The 21,495-nt window shown below is 37.1% G+C and overlaps 1 protein-coding gene across 6 annotated transcripts in view; it reads right to left on the bottom strand.

Annotated features, from left to right (window-relative positions):
• The window catches only part of MAGI3 (membrane associated guanylate kinase, WW and PDZ domain containing 3), a 307,496-nt gene that overhangs the window by 122,950 nt on the left and 163,051 nt on the right, over nucleotides 1-21,495 (bottom strand). For all 6 annotated transcript variants that reach the window (XM_037005364.2, XM_073234405.1, XM_037005363.2 and 3 more), the window contains exon 2: nucleotides 18,437-18,553. In XM_037005364.2, the coding sequence (XP_036861259.1) occupies nucleotides 18,437-18,553 (117 nt within the window). The remainder of the gene's footprint in view (nucleotides 1-18,436; nucleotides 18,554-21,495) is intronic.

Here is a 21,495-nt window from a genome sequence, read left to right on the forward strand (position 1 = left end):
CATGTCAAAGTGTGGGCAAAGGGTCTGTTTGTTTGTATGCAGAAGATCAAGGCCTAGCTTGGCTACCCAGAAAATGAACTAAGATACGATATGAGGAGGAGCTTCCGGCATCAGCACTCTCTGGAGGACTTGTGCCAGGGGGATGATCCACAAAAAGCCTCCACAGGGATCTGGGCGATGCTGCGGTTGTGGCTGCATCCACCCCACCGTTTCCTGGACTTGCCATAGGAATGAGGAGGGAGATGTACAGGCTGGCATGTGCATACAGTGAGACAACGAATTTGACCGGATCTGTACTTTTGGAACTCAACCAGGCGTTGGGAGGGGTGCAAGTTGTAGCACTCCAAAATCTTATGACTATAGACTATCTACGGTTAAAGGAACATATGGGATGTGAACAGATCCCAGAAATGGGCTGCTTTAATTTGTCTGATTTCTCTCAGACTGTTCAAGTACAGTTGGACAATATCCATCATATCATAGACAAATTTTCACAAATGCCTAGGGTGCCTAAAAGGTTTTCTTGGCTTCACTGGAGATGGATGGTAATTATAGATTTGCTTTGTTTATGTCACCGTATTCCTATTATGTTAATATGTGTGTGCAAATTAGTTAGTAGTTTAAAACCTATACATACTTAAGGTACTCTACAAGAAGATATGTCAAAGAAATAATCAATCCTCCCATGTTTTCTTCCATATGCTACCTCTATAGCTTTTCTTCTTCCTTCCTAATTACAACCCTTTAGTAGAATTTGTGCCTCATATCGAATTTACCGAGTATCATAATTCCTCCAGGTGGTAAAGATACCTCGAGACAAGTGCTGGGCATAGAAGCCACAGGGCATAAATCTGCAAAGAAGTAAAAAGCTAACCTTTGCAAACAATATGGCTTCTCTCTCACTTACCAACTTTACATTTCCCTGTATGGCCCCGGAAGATGACTGGTTAGCCAGAGACGGGTAAAATTCCTCAAGGGAGGAACAACCTAAGACAGGCACAGTCGCAGCGGGGCCATCAGGTGAGAAATTGGGGATCAACAGAGGTGAGGCTCAGAACCTCACCCCCCCTGTTTTGAGAGAAATCTTCTGCCTCCGTGGATGTTTTGCTGCCCTTGTCTAGCTTGGATTAACACTTAGTCCATAGGCACACACCTGATCATCTACATTTGCCCTCTTACAGCACTAAACTATGTTTTCTACCTTTATCTTGCATCTACCTACCACTTCAGCATTTTATTAAAAATAAAAATAATAATAATAATAAAGGGAGAAATGTGGGATCAACATATAAATCAAGTATAAAAATCAAACGAATATTCGTATTTGACCTGATTGTTTATAGTTCATAATGCATGATCAAAACCGAAAGTTTCTGTGATGAATGCCCTTGTACTGTTCACCATGTAAGAATTTATTCACTATGTAAGAATTCGTTCACCATGTAAGAACTTGTTCGTTATTCTTCAGAAGATTGGAGACTGACGAGAATTGGGCTTGAGATGGATTAATGATTGTGCATTGAGCATTGACCCCCCTATACAGAACTTTATTGTTGTTAACAACCAATTGATCAATAAATATGAGAGATGCCCTCTCAAAAAAAAAAAAAAGAAAAGAAAACAAGCTTATGTGTATGACCACTGACTAATGCCCATTCAAAGATGCTTTACACATGCACTTAACAATTTGATGAATATCAATGCAAAATGAATTTTTTTCTATGTCTAGAATATTTATTACCAGAGACCAAGACATCAGATAATGTAATTGATACTTTGCTTTAAAATTTCATTTTAGGAGAGAAAAATTCACATATTAAGTATGTGTGGTATCATCTTTCAAATTTTTAAGTGATTTTTATTTGGCATTTATTTTATGTTACTGTTTCCTGCTTTTAAGGTTTTCTATTAGCAAATGTCTGTATCAAGTAGAGATCATTATAGTGGTTAATAATAATTATAATAAACCAGTTGGCTTTATATTGTCATTTTTCTCTCTTTAAGCACTTGGAACATTCAGGAGAATCCATCCCATTCCATGGCATTTGTAGTCACCATTACTGCCATAATGATCAAATGCAACAGTCATTTATGTTCTCAAGGTACTTGGTTCAGCTGGCACTTTACCACAATCCACCAAAGGGTATACTGTGACCAGATTATGTCACTTCTTGTCATGCATCCTGCTTCCCAATGGAAGCAACCTGGCACTGTACTCAAGCCCAAGAACACAACCCAAACCAACAGTAAAATTCCTTTTTGGAGGGTCTGTCTCCTGGGACCACAACCAGCACAACCAGCTATGGGATAGAAACTACATGGAAACTTGAACAAAGACAGCTTAATATAAGGAACCATTAACTATTTACACAGAATTAACTAAGAAAAATAAAAGGGAGCTCTAAAGAATCCCACCCTAGAGCTGAGGGAGAATACTCAAGTAAGGAACAAACTTGGAAGGGAGGGATGCTCCCAAAGAATGGGATTCAGACCTTGTTGGTGAAGGTGTGATAGTAGCCTGGGGACAGAACTGGTTCACAGTAGTGCTTCAAGGCTGCCAGCCAGGGAAATACTCTCCTGGAGTACCAGCAAGCTGCCTGTAGTGGTGGTATGTGTTGGGTGTGTTTTGAACTTACTGAAAACCAGCTGGTATACCGGCAGGACTTCCCATAAACTCACTGGAAAACCGCTTGAAGGGGATATTGCTGACACCTAGGCAGCCAGCTGGGGTACCTATAAAACTCATCAGGAAACTGCAAGTTCGTCAGCTGGTGCATTGGTGGAATTTATGAAGCCATCTATGAGCATGTTGCTGAATTCGTTGCTGGGAAGCCCCCTCTGAAGGGGTGCCATCAAACCTGCCACTGGTAATCGACTGCCAGAGTACTGCTGAAACATACTGAGTGCTTTTTTGCAGGCAAGAGCAAAAAAACAGATGCACAGGAACCAGGAAAGAAGCCTTTTCTTTCTCCAGTATCCTTCTTGTGCCCTCTACTGATGAAGTTTAGCATTGTGCCAGGTGGCAAGGGAGAAATGTCATAGGATCGTAAGAATAAACTGGAAGCCAAGAGACAGTTAAGTAAGAACTCCAGACTAGTTTTCTGATTCTCTAATGACTGGGAGCTGAATTTTGTCAAATGCTTTTTCTGCATGTTTTGAGAAGATCATACCACTTTTCTTTTCTGTTACTATATTAATTTTCAAATGTTACACTAATCTCGCATTAGTGGGACAAATCCCACTTGGTCATAGTGCATTATCCTTTTTTCTTTATAGCTATATATTGAATTGCTATAATATTTTAAGGATTTTTGAGTCTGTTCATAGAAAGTTTGATCTAATATTCTTTTCTTACAATGTTTTTGTCTGGTTTTAGAATCAGGATAATGATCACATCACAGAATGAGTTGGGAAGTCCTCTCTCCTCTATTTCCTATAAGAGTTTGTGTAGAATTGATATTATTTCTTCTTTAAAATGTTTGGAACAATTCACAATACCATCTGGGTCTTAAGTTTTCCTTATAGGAAAGTTACAAACTTCAAATTCAGCTTCCTTGGGGATGTTTGGTTCCTATATTCCTTCTTAAGTGATGAACATTGGTAGTTTTTGTCTTCTAAGGAATTTTTCCATTTCACCTGAGTTGTTCAATTTATTGGCATAATGTTGTTTAGAATATTCCTTATTATCCACTTCTGTAGGATTTTTAGTAATACCATCTCTCTCATTCCTGATACTGTTAGTGTCCTCTATTATTTCCCAAACAGTATGTCTAGAAGTTCATCAGTTTTATTGAGTTTTGTGTTTCATTGATTTTTCTTTTAGTTTTTGTTTTCTACTTTATTGATTGTTGCTCATATCTTTATTTTTCCTTCCTCGTACTTAATTTGGGTTTACTTGGCTTTTTTCTAGATTCTTAAGGTAGAAGTTTAGATAATTGATTGAGACCTTTATTATTTTCTAACAGAACTATTTAATACTATAAATTTCCTTCAAAACACTGCTGTGGCAACATCCCACAAATTGATATGCAGTGTTTGATATATTGATATGTATGAAACTTTGTAATTTTCCTTGCGGCTTATTCTTTACCTTACAGGTTAATTAGATATGTACTATTTAATTTCCAAATATCTGAAACTTTTCTAGATATCTGTTAATAATTTCTAATTTAATTCCATTATGTTGACAGAAAAAAATTTTGTATGATTTATATTCTCTAAAACTTATTGAGTCTTGCTTTATGGTCCAGAATAGAGTCTATATCTGTAAATGTCCCATGTGTACTAGAAAACAATGTACATTCTTTTGTTGTTGGGTAGTATGTTCTAATAAATAGCAATTAGGTCAAATTAGTTGAAAGTGTTATTCATGTTATAATGTTATTGATTTTTCTTACTTTTTCTAAAGGGAATGTTGAAATCTTGAACAATAATTATGAAGTCTATTTTCCTTTCAGTTCTATCTATCACTCTTGTATCATTTCCATTCCACCAGAGAAATTTCCTTCATATTTCTTATAATGCAGGTCACTTGGTGAGAATTTCACTCACATCTTTTTGTCTGAAAAATTCTTTACTTCTTATTTTTAAGGATATTTTTGTTGTATACAGACATCAAGGTTGGCATTTTTTCTCCTGACAGTATATTAAATAGGACATTTCATTGACTTCTAGCTTGTAGTGTTTAAGTCTACAGTCATTTTCTGTTCTCTTCTGTGTAATGTTCCTTTTTTCTTTTATATTTTCTCCTTATTACTCATTTCCAGCAATTAGATTGTGATGTACCTTGGCTTTTTTTCTTTTTTAAATGTTTCTTCTGCTGGGTTTTTGAGCTTCTTAAGATTTATGGACTTATAATTTTCATCTATTTGGAAAATATTCAGCCTACTCCTTCAAATAATTTTTTCTGCTTTCCCCACTTTGGCTGGATACTGTGCCATAAATCAACAGGAACAAATCACAATCATGTTCTGCCTGTATTCCAATGTCTGAAAACAGCTATTTCATATATCTCACCCAATTTCTAGTTTTTTACAACAAGAAGGTAAATCCTGTATCATTTAGTCTTTCAGGACAAGAATTGAAGTGTTTTTCTCTCTCTCTCTCTCTCTCTCACCCATTGGTGACAAAAAAAAAAAAGGTCACTTTTTCAGTCTTTTACCTCTCTCCATGTTTCAGTTTGATTACTTTATATGGTGATATCCTCAAGTTCACTGACTTTTCTTCTGCAGTTTCTAATCTGCTGTCAATTGGATCCATTAAATTTTGAAAGATCCATTGAATTCTTTTAAAAATATATATACCATTTTCTCTTCCTTCTATTCAGATCATCCTTTAAGTTCTTGAGATTTTATTTATAACTCTAAAATTGTTGGTATGGTCATACCATCATCCATGTTATTTCTGTTTTTTTAATTTTTTTTATCTTTTGAGGATTTATTCTTGTTTATTGCAAATTCTTTCTTTTATATGAAACTTAGGTTTCCCTAAACCTTCTTTTCTTTCACTTTCATTAGGAAATCTTCTGCATTCTTTCCTCTAATATTTTCTAATAATAATCCATTAGGTAGTCAAAAGCTTTTTCAGCATCAATACTGGAATTACAATGGACAATGTGTGCAATTTACAGTTATAATACACTGAAAGTTTTTCCTACATTATTACCCAAGGGCCCTTTCATGTCAACAATTTTTAAAACAATTTTTTCTTAAGGTATTATTGACATACACTCTTATGAAGGTTTCACATGAAAAAACAATGTGGTTACTACATTTACCCATATTATCAAGTCCCCACCCATACCCCAATGCAGTCACTGTCCATCAGTGTAGTAAGATGCCACAGATTCACTGCTTGTCTTCTCTGTGCTACACTGTTTTCCCTGTGACCCCCGACATGATGTGTACTATACATAATCCCCCTCAATCCCCATATCCCTCCCTCCCTTGCAACCCAACCCCCCACTCCCCTCCCCTTTGGAAATGACTAGCCCCTTCTTGAAGTCTGTGAGTCTGCTGCTATTTTGTTCCTTCAGTTTTGCTTCGTTGTTAATACTCCACAAATGAGAGAAATCATTTGGCACTTGTCTTTCTCCACCTGGCTTATTTCACTGAGCATAATACCCTCTAGCTACATCCATGTTGTTGCAAATGGTAGGATTTGTTTCTTTCTTATGGCTGAATAGTATTCCATTGTGTATATGTACCACATCTTCTTCATCCATTCATCTACCGATGGACACTTAGGTTGCTTCCATATCTTGGCTATTGTAAATAGTGCTGCAATAAACGTAGGTATGTATGCATATGTCTTTTTGAGTCTGAGAAGCTGTATTCTTTGGGTAAATTCCAAGGAGTGGGATTCCCGGGTCAAATGGTATTTCTGTTTTTAGTTTTTTGAGGAACCTCCATATGGCTTTCCACAATGGTTGAACTAGCTTACATTCCCACCAGCATTCTCGCCAGCATTTGTTGTTCTGAGTGTTTTAGATGTAGGCCATCCTTACTGGTGTGAGGTGATATCTCATTGTGGTTTTAATATGCATTTCCCTGATGATTAGTGATGTGGAGCATCTTTTCATGTGTCTGTTGGCCATCTGAATTTCTTCTTTGGAGAACTGTCTCTTCATATTCTCTGCCCATTTTTTTTTTTTTTTGAGAGGGCATCTCTCATATTTATTGATCAAATGGTTGTTAACAACAATAAAATTCTGTATAGGGGAGTCAATGCTCAATGCATAATCATTAATCCATCTCAAGCGTAATTCTCGTCAGTCTCCAATCTTCTGAAGCATAACGAACAAGTTCTTACATGGTGAACAAGTTCTTACATAGTGAATAAGTTCTTACAAGGTGAACAGTACAAGGGCAATTGCCCATTTTTTTTTAAAGGAGAAAAATTGTATTTATTTCGGGAAACACTACAAACATGTTTGATAAATCAATACCCATTCTTGATAAAAGAAATAAAAATAGCTCTTAGTAATCCCTCCAGTGGAGGATACTTTCTCAACATGATAAAAAACTCAAAACAGCTAAAGTCACGCTTAACATTGACATATGTGAGCGACACTTCCAAAGGGTGTCCTCAGGAAAATGGATCTGGAGTTTTATATATCAAATGTTATCTTGGTGTGTTAGGGTAACATAACAAAAACCAGCATTTCAGGGACTTCACACAATAGAAATGTATTTCTCCCTCATGTAATAGTCCAACATGGAAGTTTATGGGTAGTGGACAGCATTTCTCCATGTGGTGATACAGGGACTCGGGCACCTTCCAGCATATGGACCCACCATTCCCTGGGACTTTGGAATCGGCCTGCAGCTGGTGGAGAGGAAAAGAGAGAATGGAAAGTGCACCTCCACTTCTCAGTTCCCTGGCCATGTCACATACCAATTCTGCTCACATCCCAGTGGCCAGAGCTGGGCTTAGAACTTCATCTGTGACATGTGTGTGAAGGAGACTATGAGGGGGATGGGAGCAGCCCCAGGAGGGATGAGTCATTCTTGTTTGTAGTTGGCAGAAGTCAAAATTAGGACCCCAGGGATGGAGGACATCTTGGTAAAGATCTATCAGATTTTAAATACACATATCCTTTGACCTCATAATTCCACCTTTGGCAATTCTTCCTACAGATGTATTCACCAATGTGTGTAGATTTACATTTTAAGGACACATCCAGTGTCTTAGTTTCCTGTGACTGCTGTATCAAATTGCCACAAACGTGGCAGCTTCATAGAAATTTATGATCTCATTTCTTCTGGAGGCAGAGATCCAACATTAGTATCACTGGGCCAAAACCAAGGTGACAACAGGTCCACGTTTGCTCTGAAGGCTCAAGGGGAGAATCTGTCTTTCCCTCTTCCAGCTTCTGGTGGTTGCTAGTATTCCAATCTCCACATCACCTTCTCTGTGTCTTTTCTTCATCTGTATCTTCTTCTGTCTCTCTATGGACATTTGTGGTTACACCTAGATATCCAAGATCATCTCCCCATCCCAAGAGTTTTCATCTAATTGCAACTGGAAAAACCCATTTTCCATATACAGTAACATTCCCAGGTTCCAGAAATTAGGACCTGATATTTTTGGGTAGCCACCATTCAGTCTGTTACACCTAGCAACCCTGTAGTAGCAAAAGATTGGAAACATCAAGAATGTCTATCAAAAAGCACTGGATGAGTAAATCATTGTACATCCATACAGTGGAACTACCTGCAGCCACTGGGCAGAGCAAGGCTGTGGTATACGGGATGAAGGAAAAACCAAGGTACAACACAGGGTGTCTGCCCCATGCCCTTATTTAAAGAGAAATACATAGGTACTCATTTACTCAAAGTGCATTTGTGGAAAGATAAACTAGAAACTGGTAACAATGGCCAATTTTGGTTAAAACAATAGGGAAGCAGGGGGGAGGGATGGAAGGAAGTCGTGAGTTTACTGCACGGTCTTTTTTTTTTAGTATCATTAATCTACAATTAGATAAGCAACACTTCCCCTATCATCAAGTCCCCCCCCACATATCTCATTATAGTCACTGTACATCAGCATAGTATGAAGCTATAGAATCACTACTTGTCTTCTCTGTGTCGTACAGCCCTCCCCGTGCCCTCCCTTACATTATGTCTTCTAATTGTAATGCCCCATTTTCCTCCTTGTCCCTCCCTTCCCACCCATCCTCCCCAGTCCCTTTCCCTTTGGTAACTGTTAGTCCATTCTTGGGTTCTGTGATTCTGCTGCTGTTTTGTTCCTTCAGTTTTTCTTTTGTTCTTATACTCCACAGATGAGTGAAATCATTTGATACTTTTCTTTTCCCGCCTGGCTTATTTTACTGAGCATAATACCCTCTAGCTGCATCCATATTATTGGATATGGTAGGATTTGTTTGCTTCTTATGGCTGAATAATATGCCATTGTGTATATGTACCACATATTCTTTATCCATTCATCCACTGATGGACACTTAGGTTGCTTCAATTTCTTGGCTATAGTAAATAGGGCTGCAATAACATAGGCATGCATATGTCTTTTTGAGTCTAAGAAGTTGTATTCTTTGGTGAAATTTCAAGGAGTGGGATTCCCGGGTCAAATGGTGCTTCTATTTTTAGTTTTTTGAGGAACCTCCATACTGCTTTCCACAAAGGTTGAACTAATTTACATTCCCACCAGCAGTGTAGGAGGGTTCCCCTTTCGCCACAACCTCACCAACATTTGTTGTTGTTTGTCTTTTCAATGATGGCAATCCTTACTGGTGTGAGGTGATATCTCATTGTGCTTTTAATTTGCATTTCTCTGATGACAAGCAATGTGGAGCATCTTTTCATGTGTCTGTTGGCCATCTGAATTTCTTCTTTAGAGAACTGTCTATTCAGCCCCTCTGCCCATATTTTAATTGGATTATTTGCTTTTTGTTTGTTGAGGTGTGTGAGCTCATTACATATTTTGCATGTCAACCCTTTATCGGATCTGTCATTTATGAATAGATTCTCCCATACTGTAGGATGTCTTTTTGTTCTATTGATGGTGTCCTTTGCTGTACAGAAGCTTTTCAGCTTGATATAGTCCCACTTGTTCACTTTTGCTTTTGTTTCCCTTGCCTGGGGAGATATGTTCATGAAGAAGTCACTCATGTTTATGTCCATGAGATTTTTGCCTATGTTTTTTTCTAAGAGTTTTATGGTTTCATGACTTACATTCAGGTCTTTGATCCATTTCGAATTTACTTTTGTTTATGGGGTTAGACAGTGATCCAGTTTCATTCTCTTACATGTAGCTGTCCAGTTTTGCCAACAACAGCTGTTGAAGATGCTGTCATTTCCCCATTGTATTCCATGGCTCCTTTATCATATATTGATTGATCATATATGTTTGGGTTAATATCTGGAGTCTCTAATCTGTTCCACTGGTCTGTGGGTCTGTTCTTGTGCCAGTACCAAATCACTAAGGCTTTGTAGTAGAGCTTGAAGTTGGGAAGTGATACACAGCCCCTGCTTTATTCTTAATCTCTCAGGATTGCTTTGGCTATTTGGGGTCTTTGGTGGTTCCATAAGAATTTCAGAACTACTTGTTCCAGTTCATTGAAGAATGCTGTTGATATTTTGATAGGGATTGCACTGAATCTGTAGATTGCTTTAGGCAGGGTGGCCATTTTGACAATATTAATTCTTCCTAGCCAAGAGCATGGGATGAGTTTCCATTTGTTAGTGTACTCTTTAATTTCTCTTAAGAGTGTCTTGTACTTCTCAGCATTTGGTCTTTCACTTCCTTGGTTAGGTTTATTCCTAGTTATTTTATTCTTTTTGATGCCGTTGTGAATGGAATTGTTTTCCTGATTTCTCTTTCTGCTAGTTCATTGTTAGTATATAGGAAAGCAACAGATTTCTGTGTGTTAATTTTGTATCCTGCAACTTTGCTGAATTCCGTATCAGTTCTAGTAGTTTTGGAGTAGAGTCTTCAGGGTTTTTTATGTACAATATCATATCATCTGCAAATAGTGAGAGTTTAACTCCTTCTTTACCAATCTGGATTCCTTGTATTTCTTTGTTTTGGCTGATTGCCATGGCCAAGACCTCCAGTACTATGTTGAACAGAAGTGGGGAGAGTGGGTATCCTTGTCTTCTTCCCGATCTTAGAGGAAAAGCTTTCAGCTTCTTGCTGTTAAGTATAATGTTGGCTGTGGGTTTGTCATATATGGCCTTTATTATGTTGAGGTACTTGCCATCTATACACATTTTGTTGAGAGTTTTTATCATGAATAGATGCTGAATTTTGTCAAATGCTTTTTCAAAATCTATGGAGATGATCATTGGGGTTTTGTCCTTCTTTTCATTGATGAGGTAGATGATTCTGATGGATTTTTGAATGTTGTACCATTCTTGCATCCCTGGAATAAATCTTACTTGATCATGACGGATGATCTTTTTGATGTATTATTGAATTTGGTTTGCTAATCTTTTGTTGAGTATTTTTGCATCTTTGTTCATCAGGGATATTGGTGTGTAATTTTCTTTCTTTGTGGTGTCTTTGCCTGGTTTTGGTATTAGAGTGATGCTGGCCTCATAGAATGAATTAGGAAGTATTCCCTTTGCTTCCACTCTTTGGAAAATTTTAAGAAGCATAGGTATAAGGTCTTCACTAAATGTTCGATAAAATTCAGAGGTGAAGCCATCTGGTACAGGAGTTTTGCTCTTAGGTAGTTTTTGATTACCGATTCAAATTCGTTGCTGGTAATTGGTCTGTTTAGATTTTCTGTTTCTTTCTCAGTCAGACTTGGAAGGTTGAATTTTTCTAGGAAGTTGTCCTTTTCTTCTACATTATCCACTTTGTTGGCATATTATTTTTCATAGTATTCTCTAATAATTCTTTGTATTTCTGTGGTGTCTGTAGTGATTTTTCCTCTCATTTCTGATTCTGTTCATGTATGTAGACTCTCTTTTTTTCTGGATAAGTCTAACTAGGGGTTTATCTATTTTCTTTATTTTCTCAAAGAACGAGCTCTTGCTTTTATTGATTCTATTCTTTCATTGATTGTTTTATTCTTCACAATTTTATTTCTGCTTTAATCTTTATTATGTCCCTCCTTCTACTAACCTTGGGCCTCATTTGTTCTTCATTTTCTAGTTTCATTAATTGTGAGTTTAGACTGTTCATTTGGGATTGTTCTTCTTTCCCGAGGTAGACCTGTATTGCAATATATTTTCCTCTTAGCACAGCCTTCGCTGCGTCCCACAGATTTTACGGTGTTGAATTATTGTCATTTGTCTCCATATATTGCCTGATCTCTGTTTTTATTTTATCATTGATCCACTGATTATTTAGGAGCATGTTGTGATGCCTCCATGTGTTTGTGCAATTTTTCTTTTTCTTTGTATAACTTATTTCTAGTTTCATACCTTTGTGGTCTGAGAAACTGGTTGGTACAATTTCAATCTTTTCAAATTTACTGAGGCTCTTTTTGTGGCCTAGTATATGATCTATTCTTGGAAATGTTCCATGTGCACTTGAGAATAGTGTGTATTCTGCTGCTTTTGGGTGGAGAGTTCTGTAGATGTCTGTTAGGTCCATCTGTTCTAATGTGTTGCTCAGTGCCTCTGTCTCCTGCCTTACTTTCTGTCTGGTTGACCGGTCCTTTGGAGTAAGTGGAGTGTTGAAGTATCATTCTATTTTCCCTTTTAATTCTGTTAGTATTATTTCATATATGTCAGTGCTCCTCTGTTGGGCACATATTTATAATGTTTATATCTTCTTGTTCGATTGACCGCTTAATCATTATGTAATGTCCTTCTTTGTCTCTTATGAGTTTCTTTCTTTTGAAGTCTATTTTGTCTGATACAAGTACTGCAACTCCTACTTTTTTCTCCATATTAGTTGCATGAAATATCTTTTTCCATCCCTTACTTTGAGTCTGTATATGTCTTTTGGTTTAAAATGAATCTCTTGTAGGCAGCATATAGATGGGTCTTGTTTTTTAACCATTCAGTGACTCTCTGTCTTTTGATTGGTGCATTCAGTCCATTTACATTTAGGGTGATTATCGATCGGTATATACTTATTGCCATTACAGGCTTTAGATTTCTGGTTACCAAAGGTTCAAGGTTAAGTTCCTTACTATCTAAGACTCTAACTTAACTCACTTAATGTGCTATTACAAACACAATATAAAGGTTCTTTTTTTCCCCTCCTTTTCCTTCCTCCTCTATTCTTTATATATTAGGTCTCACATTCTGCACTTTATCTATTCCTTCACTGACTTTGGGGATAGTTGATTTGATTTTGCATCTGCTTAGTAATTAATTGTTCTATTTTCTTTACTCTGGTTTTATTTCCTCTCATGACAGCTATTTAGCCTTAATAACACTTTCATCTATAGCATTCTCTCCAAAATACACCATAGAGATGGTTTATGGGAGGTAAATTCTCGGCTTTTGCTTATGTGAAAATTGTTAAATCTGTCTTTCAAATTTAAATTATAATCTTGCCGAATAAAGTATTCTTGATTTGAGGCCCTTCTGCTTTATTGCATTAAATACATCATACCACTCCCTTGTGGCCTATAAGGTTTCTGCTGAGAGGTCTGATGATGGCCTGATGGGTTTTCCTTTTTATGTGATCTTATTTCTTTCTCTGGCTGCTTTTAATAGTCTGTCCTTATCTTTGATCTTTGCCATTTTAATTACTATGTCTTGCTACTATATGTTTAATTACTATATGTTTTCTTTCTTGGGTCCCTTGTGTTGGGAGATCTGTGTACCTCCATGGCCTGAGAGACTATCTCCTTCCCCAGATTGGGGAAGTTTTCAGCAATTACCTCCTCAAAGACACTTTCTATCCCTTTCTCTCTCTCTTCTTCTTCTGGTACCCCTATAATAAGAATATTGTTCCATTTGGATTGGCCACACAGGTCTCTTAATATTCTTTCATTCTTAGAGATCCTTTTTTCTTTCTGTGCCTCAGCTTCTTTGTATTCCTCTTCTCCAATTTCTATTTCATTTAACATCTCATCCACCATATCTAATCAGCTTTTAATACCCTCCACTGTGCTCTGCAATGATTGGATATCCGACCTGAATTCATTCCTGTGTTCTTGAATATTTTTCTGTGCCTCAATGAGCATGTTAATGATTTTTATTTTGAAATCCCTTTCAGGAAGATTCATGAGGTCAATTTCATTTGAATCTTTCTCAGGTGTTGTAGTCTTAATTTTACTTTGAACCAGGTTTCTTTTGCATTTCATGTTTGTATATGGCCCCCTCTAGTGCCCAGAAGCTCTACTCTCTGGAGCTGCTCAGCCCCTGAAGTAATGTCAGGGGTTGCAGCAGAGCAGTATTGGTTCCTGGGGGGAGGAAAGAGCTGTTTGCTGCTTCCCAGCTCCACTGCCCAAACCAGTGGGGCGAGCACACAGGTATAAGCCTCTATGCTTTGCATTTGTAGTTGCTGTAGATAGGGCTTCCCTCTGGCTGGCCTAACACCAGGGTAGGGTTTTCCAGTTTGCAAGCCAGGTGGGGCTGGCCAGGAGAAAGGTGCAGTAGGCTGTGTATCGCAGAGGGCATCCTTTGAGCTGTGTAGCCAGCCTGGGAGCTGGAGCACCTGAAGATCGAGAAAGTTTCCAACCTGCTGGGTAGAGTGCCCCTGGACAATTTTATCTACCTGTCCTTTCTCCTGAGCAGTAAGTTCTGTGCAATCTGTGCCCCTTTAGCAGCCCTTTTGCTGTTAGGAAGTCTCTCAGACTGCCCACCTTTCTTTTGTCCCAGAGCAGCCAGATATTGATCCCTGCTTTCCATAAGTGGTTGGCATCTCATTCTCTCCACCTGGCTGTCTTAGCTTTCCAAACCCGTAATTACAAGAGTACCATGAAAGCACCAAGAAATGTAGGTTTGTTCTCCCAGAGCAGATCTCCAGAGTTAGGTATTCAGCAGTCCCATGCCTCTACTCCCTCCCTGCTCCATTTCTCTTTCTTCTGCTGGTGAGCTGGGGTGGGGTAAGGGCTTGGGTGCAGCCAGGCCATGGCTTTGGTACATTACCCTGTTCCCTGAGGTTTATTCTTTTCTCCAGGTGTATTAGTTTGGCGCCTCTCACACCCACCATCATTTTTTTTTAAATCAGCTGACTTTTGACTATGGATCACATTTTGTTGCCTTTTTGTATATCTAGTAATTTTTTATTAGATGCTAGTCATTGTGAATATTATATTATTCAATGTCTAGATTTTGTTGTCTTCCTTAAGGAGTGTTGATTTTTTTTTTGCCTTCATCATCTCTCTCCTTTCTTCTCCTTCCTTTCTTTCTGCTACAATTATTTTGTATTTGCTTGATCCATCTGGGGTTGCTTAATTAAGCTTTGTTGAAGCAGGCCTCAAGGATCTTAATCTATGGCTATTTTAGCCCTCCTAGTAAGCTATTACCCCTATGGCTCTCCACTCAAGCTAGTTAGAACTCAAACTCCTGGCCCTGTGCAAGCTCTGGGAATTGCTAACTTTACATCTTTCAGGGAGTTCTTAACCTAGCCACATGGAGTCTCATTTTTAGCTCTGTATTCAGCAACAGACTCAGGGGGACACCTAAGCAGATTGCTAGAGCCTTTTCTTTATAGCTCTGTTTTCCAACACCTTGTCCTACAAATTCCAGACTTCTCATATTTCTTGAACTCAGATTTCTGTCCCCTCAATTTAGTCTTCTGTAATATGTCTGGGCTCTCCCTCCCTGTGCTATGGCCCAAAAAGTGCCTCCAGGCAGAAAGTAGAGGAAATCATAAGATTCCTTTGTGTGTAGCCTCCTTTTCACTTCTCTTAAGAGATCACATTCTTGTTCCATCAATAGTGCAATGTCTGACAATAGTAGAAGTCTCTCTTTTATTAATTGTTTTGCTCAAATTGTCCCAGATCTTGTCAGTGGGCACCCCTTCTCGGTGGTTTTTTTTTATGTCCTTCTGACATGTCCCTATAGTTTTTATGGCATTTACATACTTCCTAGTACAATTAGATGTTCCAAGCTCATCTTGTACTTCCCTTTTCCCAGACCTAGAATTGGAATTTGCAAGAAGATCTGTTATCTTTCAGTAAAGAATGATAATTGGAGACCAAATGTGACCATTCTGTGTGGGTGTTAACTGCTACTGATATATCATTGTGTCCAGGTTCTTGAAGGAGTTACGGACTCTTCAATTTGTAAGTTAAGAGGTCTTGTTAAGATATGAAAAGGCTGCAGCTGTTTGGAACCTATGATTTAAAACTAAACAAGTTGTAGCTCCTTTCTATGACAAACCTCACACTGAGGAGAGACAGCAAAACTAGGACAGCAGAAGTAAATTTAAAAGAAGATCCAAGTAAAAGTGGCAGAGGCAGCAGAAAGTACACATTTTATTAACTTGTTTTAACAAGGAAAGAGGGAGCTCTAAAGCTATTAAATGTAAATGATACCCTGAAACACCCCATGGAGGCAAAATGCAAACTTACTTATAAGGGAATGAAAATCAGATTGTTCTCAGGCTTTTGAAGAACAATACTTTAAGTCAGAAGACAATTACATAAGTAATTAATATAATTAATGAAAATATGAGCCAAAGATTTCATACCCACCCAAACAAACTTTAAAGGCCACAGACAAAGTGCTATGATGATCCTGTGAACCATTCCTGGGAAACCTAGTAGAGCTTTAGACAACCACAATTACTGAAGCAATAGCATGATGATTGGTAGTTAGATTAAATATGTATTTACCCACAAAATAAAGAACAAATCAAGATTATAAAGCAGAGAGGGCAGTTCACATGGCAATTGCTTTGCCAATAGAGAGAGAGCTCAAGAATCAAAACATAGTGAGAATAAAGAAAGCAGACGCAAGAAAATAGCATAAATTTGCTGATTACTATGTTTTGTTTTGGAGTAAAAACATATCTGATGGCAGAGAAAGATGGACGTGGGAAGAAGAGATGACTAGATAATTTTAATATTGTTCACTGAAAGACAAAAACAAAGAAAGGAGGGAGTATTACATAAAGCTAAAGAGTTATTATGTAAAGGTATAAAGGCAGCCATTAGAATAAAAATACAAATTTTCCTTAAAAGAGAGACATCAAATGAAATATACCACCTAGTGAAAGGCTCTTTATATTAAGATTTGAGTACAGGTAAAACAGAAAAACATAACAAAACTAAGCCAAAAAAATATTGATAGCATCTATAAAGAAAGTTTTACATTGGCTACCAAGTCCAACACTATTTGTAAAACAAAGAGATTCAGAGAGATAAAGAAATAAAAAGATGGACAAAGATATATGAGACAAATGCAAAGAAGGCAGTAGTTGCAATTCTGAAATCTGACAAAGAATATTTATGGGAGGAAATCATAGATAAGGAGTCAGATTTAAAAACAAAAAATATTTTATATGATGTTTAAAAAGTCGAGTTGTAGTCAATAGGAGTCTTTGAAGGATAAACTATAGATGGACAAGAATGACTTGAACTTTTTAAAGACAGTTTAGATGGACGTGACATGGGAGTCAGGGGATGCAGTCAGAATGGGGGCAGGGCCACAACACTGCTTGAGTGCCTCCTCTAGGCAGGTTTATATTTATGTTCTTATTTTAATTCTAATAACAACTATATGAGGTGAGTCTTATTATTCATATTTTACATATGATGATTCTGTGGCTCAGGAAGATTAAGTAACTTGTCTAGGTGAAGCAACCAAGTAAGACACTAGAATAAAGATTTTGAAGGCAGTTTTACCAAGCTTTTCGCCATTACATAGTGCTGTTTATTATTTCTTTTAAAGTCTGAGCAATAAAGTGTGAGGGTCTAAGGCAAGGCAGAAGGACAGATATTTAAGAAGCATAATTAGGAAGCCTGCAGGATGGACTGGACATCACGTAAGAGTAACCAGAAAATAAATCAAGAATTCTAGAGCCATTCTAAAAGCTAGTACCCACAGGAGTTACAAATACATGGAAAAGGAAAACAAACCAGAGTGTCCTTTTATGTCTTTTATTGTTTAGTAATTTTTATTCTTCCCCAGACCTACATTAATGTGGGTAAAATTGTAACATTTCCAGAATATCTCGCCTGGCTTTAGTGCATTTGCATATCCTCAGGGGTGGAGAGAAAATTCATTTCCATATCAATGGGTAATTACATGGGCAACAGAGGGTGCGTCTGAACCTGAGAGGTTAAGGGGTGGGGGCTGGCTGGCTTGCTTGCTGGCTTCCTCCAGAGTAGAGGAGAAAGTGGCCCGAGACTGCAGTTTGTGAGCAATAAACGGATTTTAAACTTTATTTCGTCCTTTGACTGATTTCGGTTTTTAGAGGTATTTTGCCCCGGGTCTTCCTCTCCCCGGACTTATAACTAACTAAAACCAAAACTTAAGTGTACCTGATATCTTGTTATGTGTTAACAAAAAATAAAAGCAAAAAACATTATTACAACCACCACCAAGTCCTATGAGAACTATTAAGACTGGAATAGATACACCAACATCTAGATAAAAACCCAGAATGGATTACCACAAAGAAGGCACTGTATGCTTCTTCCTTTTTTTGTTTGGGGAAGGGGCAGATCTTAAAATTAGTAATACCCTATTGATGAACACAAAAATGTTTGTTATCAGAGTCAAGGTCATTGACAGCAAAAAATAATTCTTACTGCATAGGTTTTAGTAATTGATTCCGACCTAGGAATAAAATTTTGATAGCAATGCATACATACGTACTCATAGATTCTTAAAGTCTAATGACTTTTTTAAAAGTCACAATATAGAATCTTCTAGCTTTTCTACTTTTAAACCCTGCAAGTTCTCTGAAAATTTTTCATCTTATCAAATCTGTTTAATTCTAGTGTCCTAGCTCAGTCTTCACAATTTCATATGAGATATTCTACTGAACTATTTCTAAATGTTTATTTAAATAAGGATGGTTGGCCTCATTTCTTAGTCCATCTCATACTTACATGGAATGGTTCTCAAGTAGAGATTATCTCTGATCACTTGCTGCAGTTTGTGGTCGGTTGATCCCTTCTGAAACTGAAGACTCAGGTAATGCCGCAAATCTTTATTAATGACTTTGCCTACAAAACAAATTACAGAAGACAAAACACATAATAACTGTTAGATCTCCAGTTAAATATTGATACTAGTAATTGAGTACCTTTAAACCATTTACTTTGAAACAGGGAAAAAGAAAACAGATATTTTACTAAAAACAAGATAACTAATGCCAAATTATTATAGGTACAGTATAATTAAAATATATACCTGTAATAAATAAATGTGGGCATAATTTTACATGGTAGCAAAGGGAGAAGATATAGGTCAGAGAATATGACAAATATCCAAGGTAACTGGTTACTTGGTTTTAAATCACTTCTATATACCGATAACTTCAGATTCTTATCATGTCTCTATCTCTGACCTATCTCCACCAAGTTCTAAATTCATCAAACTCACTCATATATATTGCAGATACCTTTGGAAGTCAAATAAGCACCTCAAATTTCATATAGCCAGGACTCTTAGTTCTACCCTCCCTCAATATTTTCCTCTCCTCCAGTTCTCCCTGTCTTAGAAAATAATAGTACTACCAACCCAGTAGATAAAACCCAAAAGTGAGAAGTCATTCTTCATTTCTCTTTTTCCTTTCTGTCCCCCAGATCCAATCCATGAGAAACTTTTGTCATTCTACCTCTGAAACATATCCCGTACTGTCTACTTCTCTCCATTTCCATTGCCACCACCCAAATCTAAGCCACCATCGTTTCTCATCTGTTATTCTGCAACAGCCTTCTAACTGGTCTTCCTGCATCCATTCTTGCCTCCTTCCTGCTCCCACCATTCACACAGGAGCCAGAGTGAGATTTAAAATGTAAACCAGATGGTCACTACTCAATGTTTAGAGTCACCCAATGACTTCTTGTTGTACATGCAATAAAATCCAAAACTTCTAAACAGGGCTTAGAAGCCCCTACATGTTGGTCTAGTTCTGGCCATTTCTGACCCAAATTTGTTCATTCATTCCACTCTCAAACTACACTTCACTAACACTGGCCTTCTTCTGACCTTTGTATAGGCTACATGGGCCCTACCTCAGGGCCTTCTGCTACCACAAGACTGAATAGGCATCTTCTGTTTGCTTGACTCCCAAAGTGAATAAATAAGAGAAAGTTTTTTTCTTACCTGTGGAGAAAATGGAAGACAAAGTGGAATATTAGGGATCTCAAAGAAATATTAAGCAGAAAAATAGGGAACTGCAGAAATCTGTAGCAGTGAATTTGTAGTGAGGGTTGAACTTAAAATGAAAATCAAAGCAATCCAAACACTGTTCATTAGACAAGACTTCAGATAATTAGAAAAGAGCAAAGCTAAGACAAAAATAGATTATCTTATTGAATAAGAAATGACTAGCTGATTAAAATGTACTCTTTGTTTTATTTGAAACAGCACAGTTATGACAAGGTTAGATAAATCAAAAGATTACTACAGATCAGTTCATCTTTTAACTGTAATCCTATAATGTAACATTTGTAATCCCCTCCTTTTTGTCTTTTCTCACACATACAATAAACATAACCTATATGAGAGGGTGTTAATATAAGCAGGATATCAGAGTGCTTCTAAAGTTTAGAGATAACAATCAGATCCTCAACTAACAACACAAACCAGAAAGTCCCTGTTTGCCTTGCCAAAAATAGATGCTTGGGAAGGGGAACAGATCAAAGAAGAAAACCTGAAAGTTATTTGCAGGGATAGCACAGAAGAATCCCTAGTCCCTTCTGCCTGGCATTTAGGGGCCCCAACAACCTTAGTCCAATTTAGATGGAATCATATGACTTTATGTTTTGTTTATATTACAGTAATTGTTCATTGATGGGTAGAAGAAAAACCTAATTTATAATCAATACTGTACAGTTGCATTGCTTACTGAACAAAAACATACCCAATGATGAGTTCATTAAGTATTAAAAAAATTAGATAAGGGGTGTTTCAAATACTTTATAAAAAACATTATAAAAAACTTGGTGGACTGTTATATAGATGCTTAAAAATATCTAGAAATACCTAGAAATCGGCTGTCCAACATATTTTCAGGAATATATTTAATTTGGATAAAGAATAATGCCTGTATAATTAAGAAGACAATTTGAATCAACAATATTTTTCAACTCAAGATTTTCTTTCTTTTTTTATTTGAAACTGTAAGATATGATATAACTCGCAGAAGTAACTATAAAATGCCAAGAATGTAGGCTGGATTTTAATCTATAAAAAAGCAGCCATAAATAAGATATAATTAAAGACAAAGCCATAATAAAAACCACAGATCACAAGTTACAGCATGAGGAGGTATCTTAAGGGGAAATGATGATAAAACAGCTCAATTCCTGTTTCAAGAGCCCACAATATTTTAAGACAAAGGATAGTAAATGCAGAAAGGACTAAGTTTAAAGAATAACACCTAGAATTATCAGGGCTGGAATTGCATTCTCAATTTTCACCCTCAGCTTCTACTGGGATTCTGGATGCAATGCTGAGATGAAAAGCAAAGCAAAGGGTGACAACTTCTTAAATGTGGTATTGTATTTAAATTGTGCAGCTATTCAAAAAAGCCATCATGCATTTCTGAGGCTGAAGACAAAACACTACAAATATCAATGAGATGTCAATTATAAAGTATTAACAATAATATGGGTTGGCATTTCTTAACATTAATAATTAATAATAAAATATATTGGATGTAGCAGTCATCATGGACTTCCCTGCTTCAAGAAACCAAAACTTTTTTAAGGGAACAAAATATTATGGCCCCCTCTTTGATATGATTCCAAGGAATCTGTTTAAAAAGACAAAAAGTACAAATGCCCTGAATAGGCAGATGACAGTGGAATTATTACTAGAAGGCCAACAGTAACATTAACTCACAGACACTGCTGTGTTTATCTATCTTAGCAAGTTGTTTCTGAACTTCTTGCCTTTTGTTTCGGGAGAACTTCACAGAAACTTTTCAGTTTAAGGG

The sequence above is a fragment of the Manis javanica genome, chromosome 4 (assembly GCF_040802235.1).
Source record: "Manis javanica isolate MJ-LG chromosome 4, MJ_LKY, whole genome shotgun sequence".
Taxonomy (NCBI): Eukaryota; Metazoa; Chordata; class Mammalia; order Pholidota; family Manidae; genus Manis; species Manis javanica.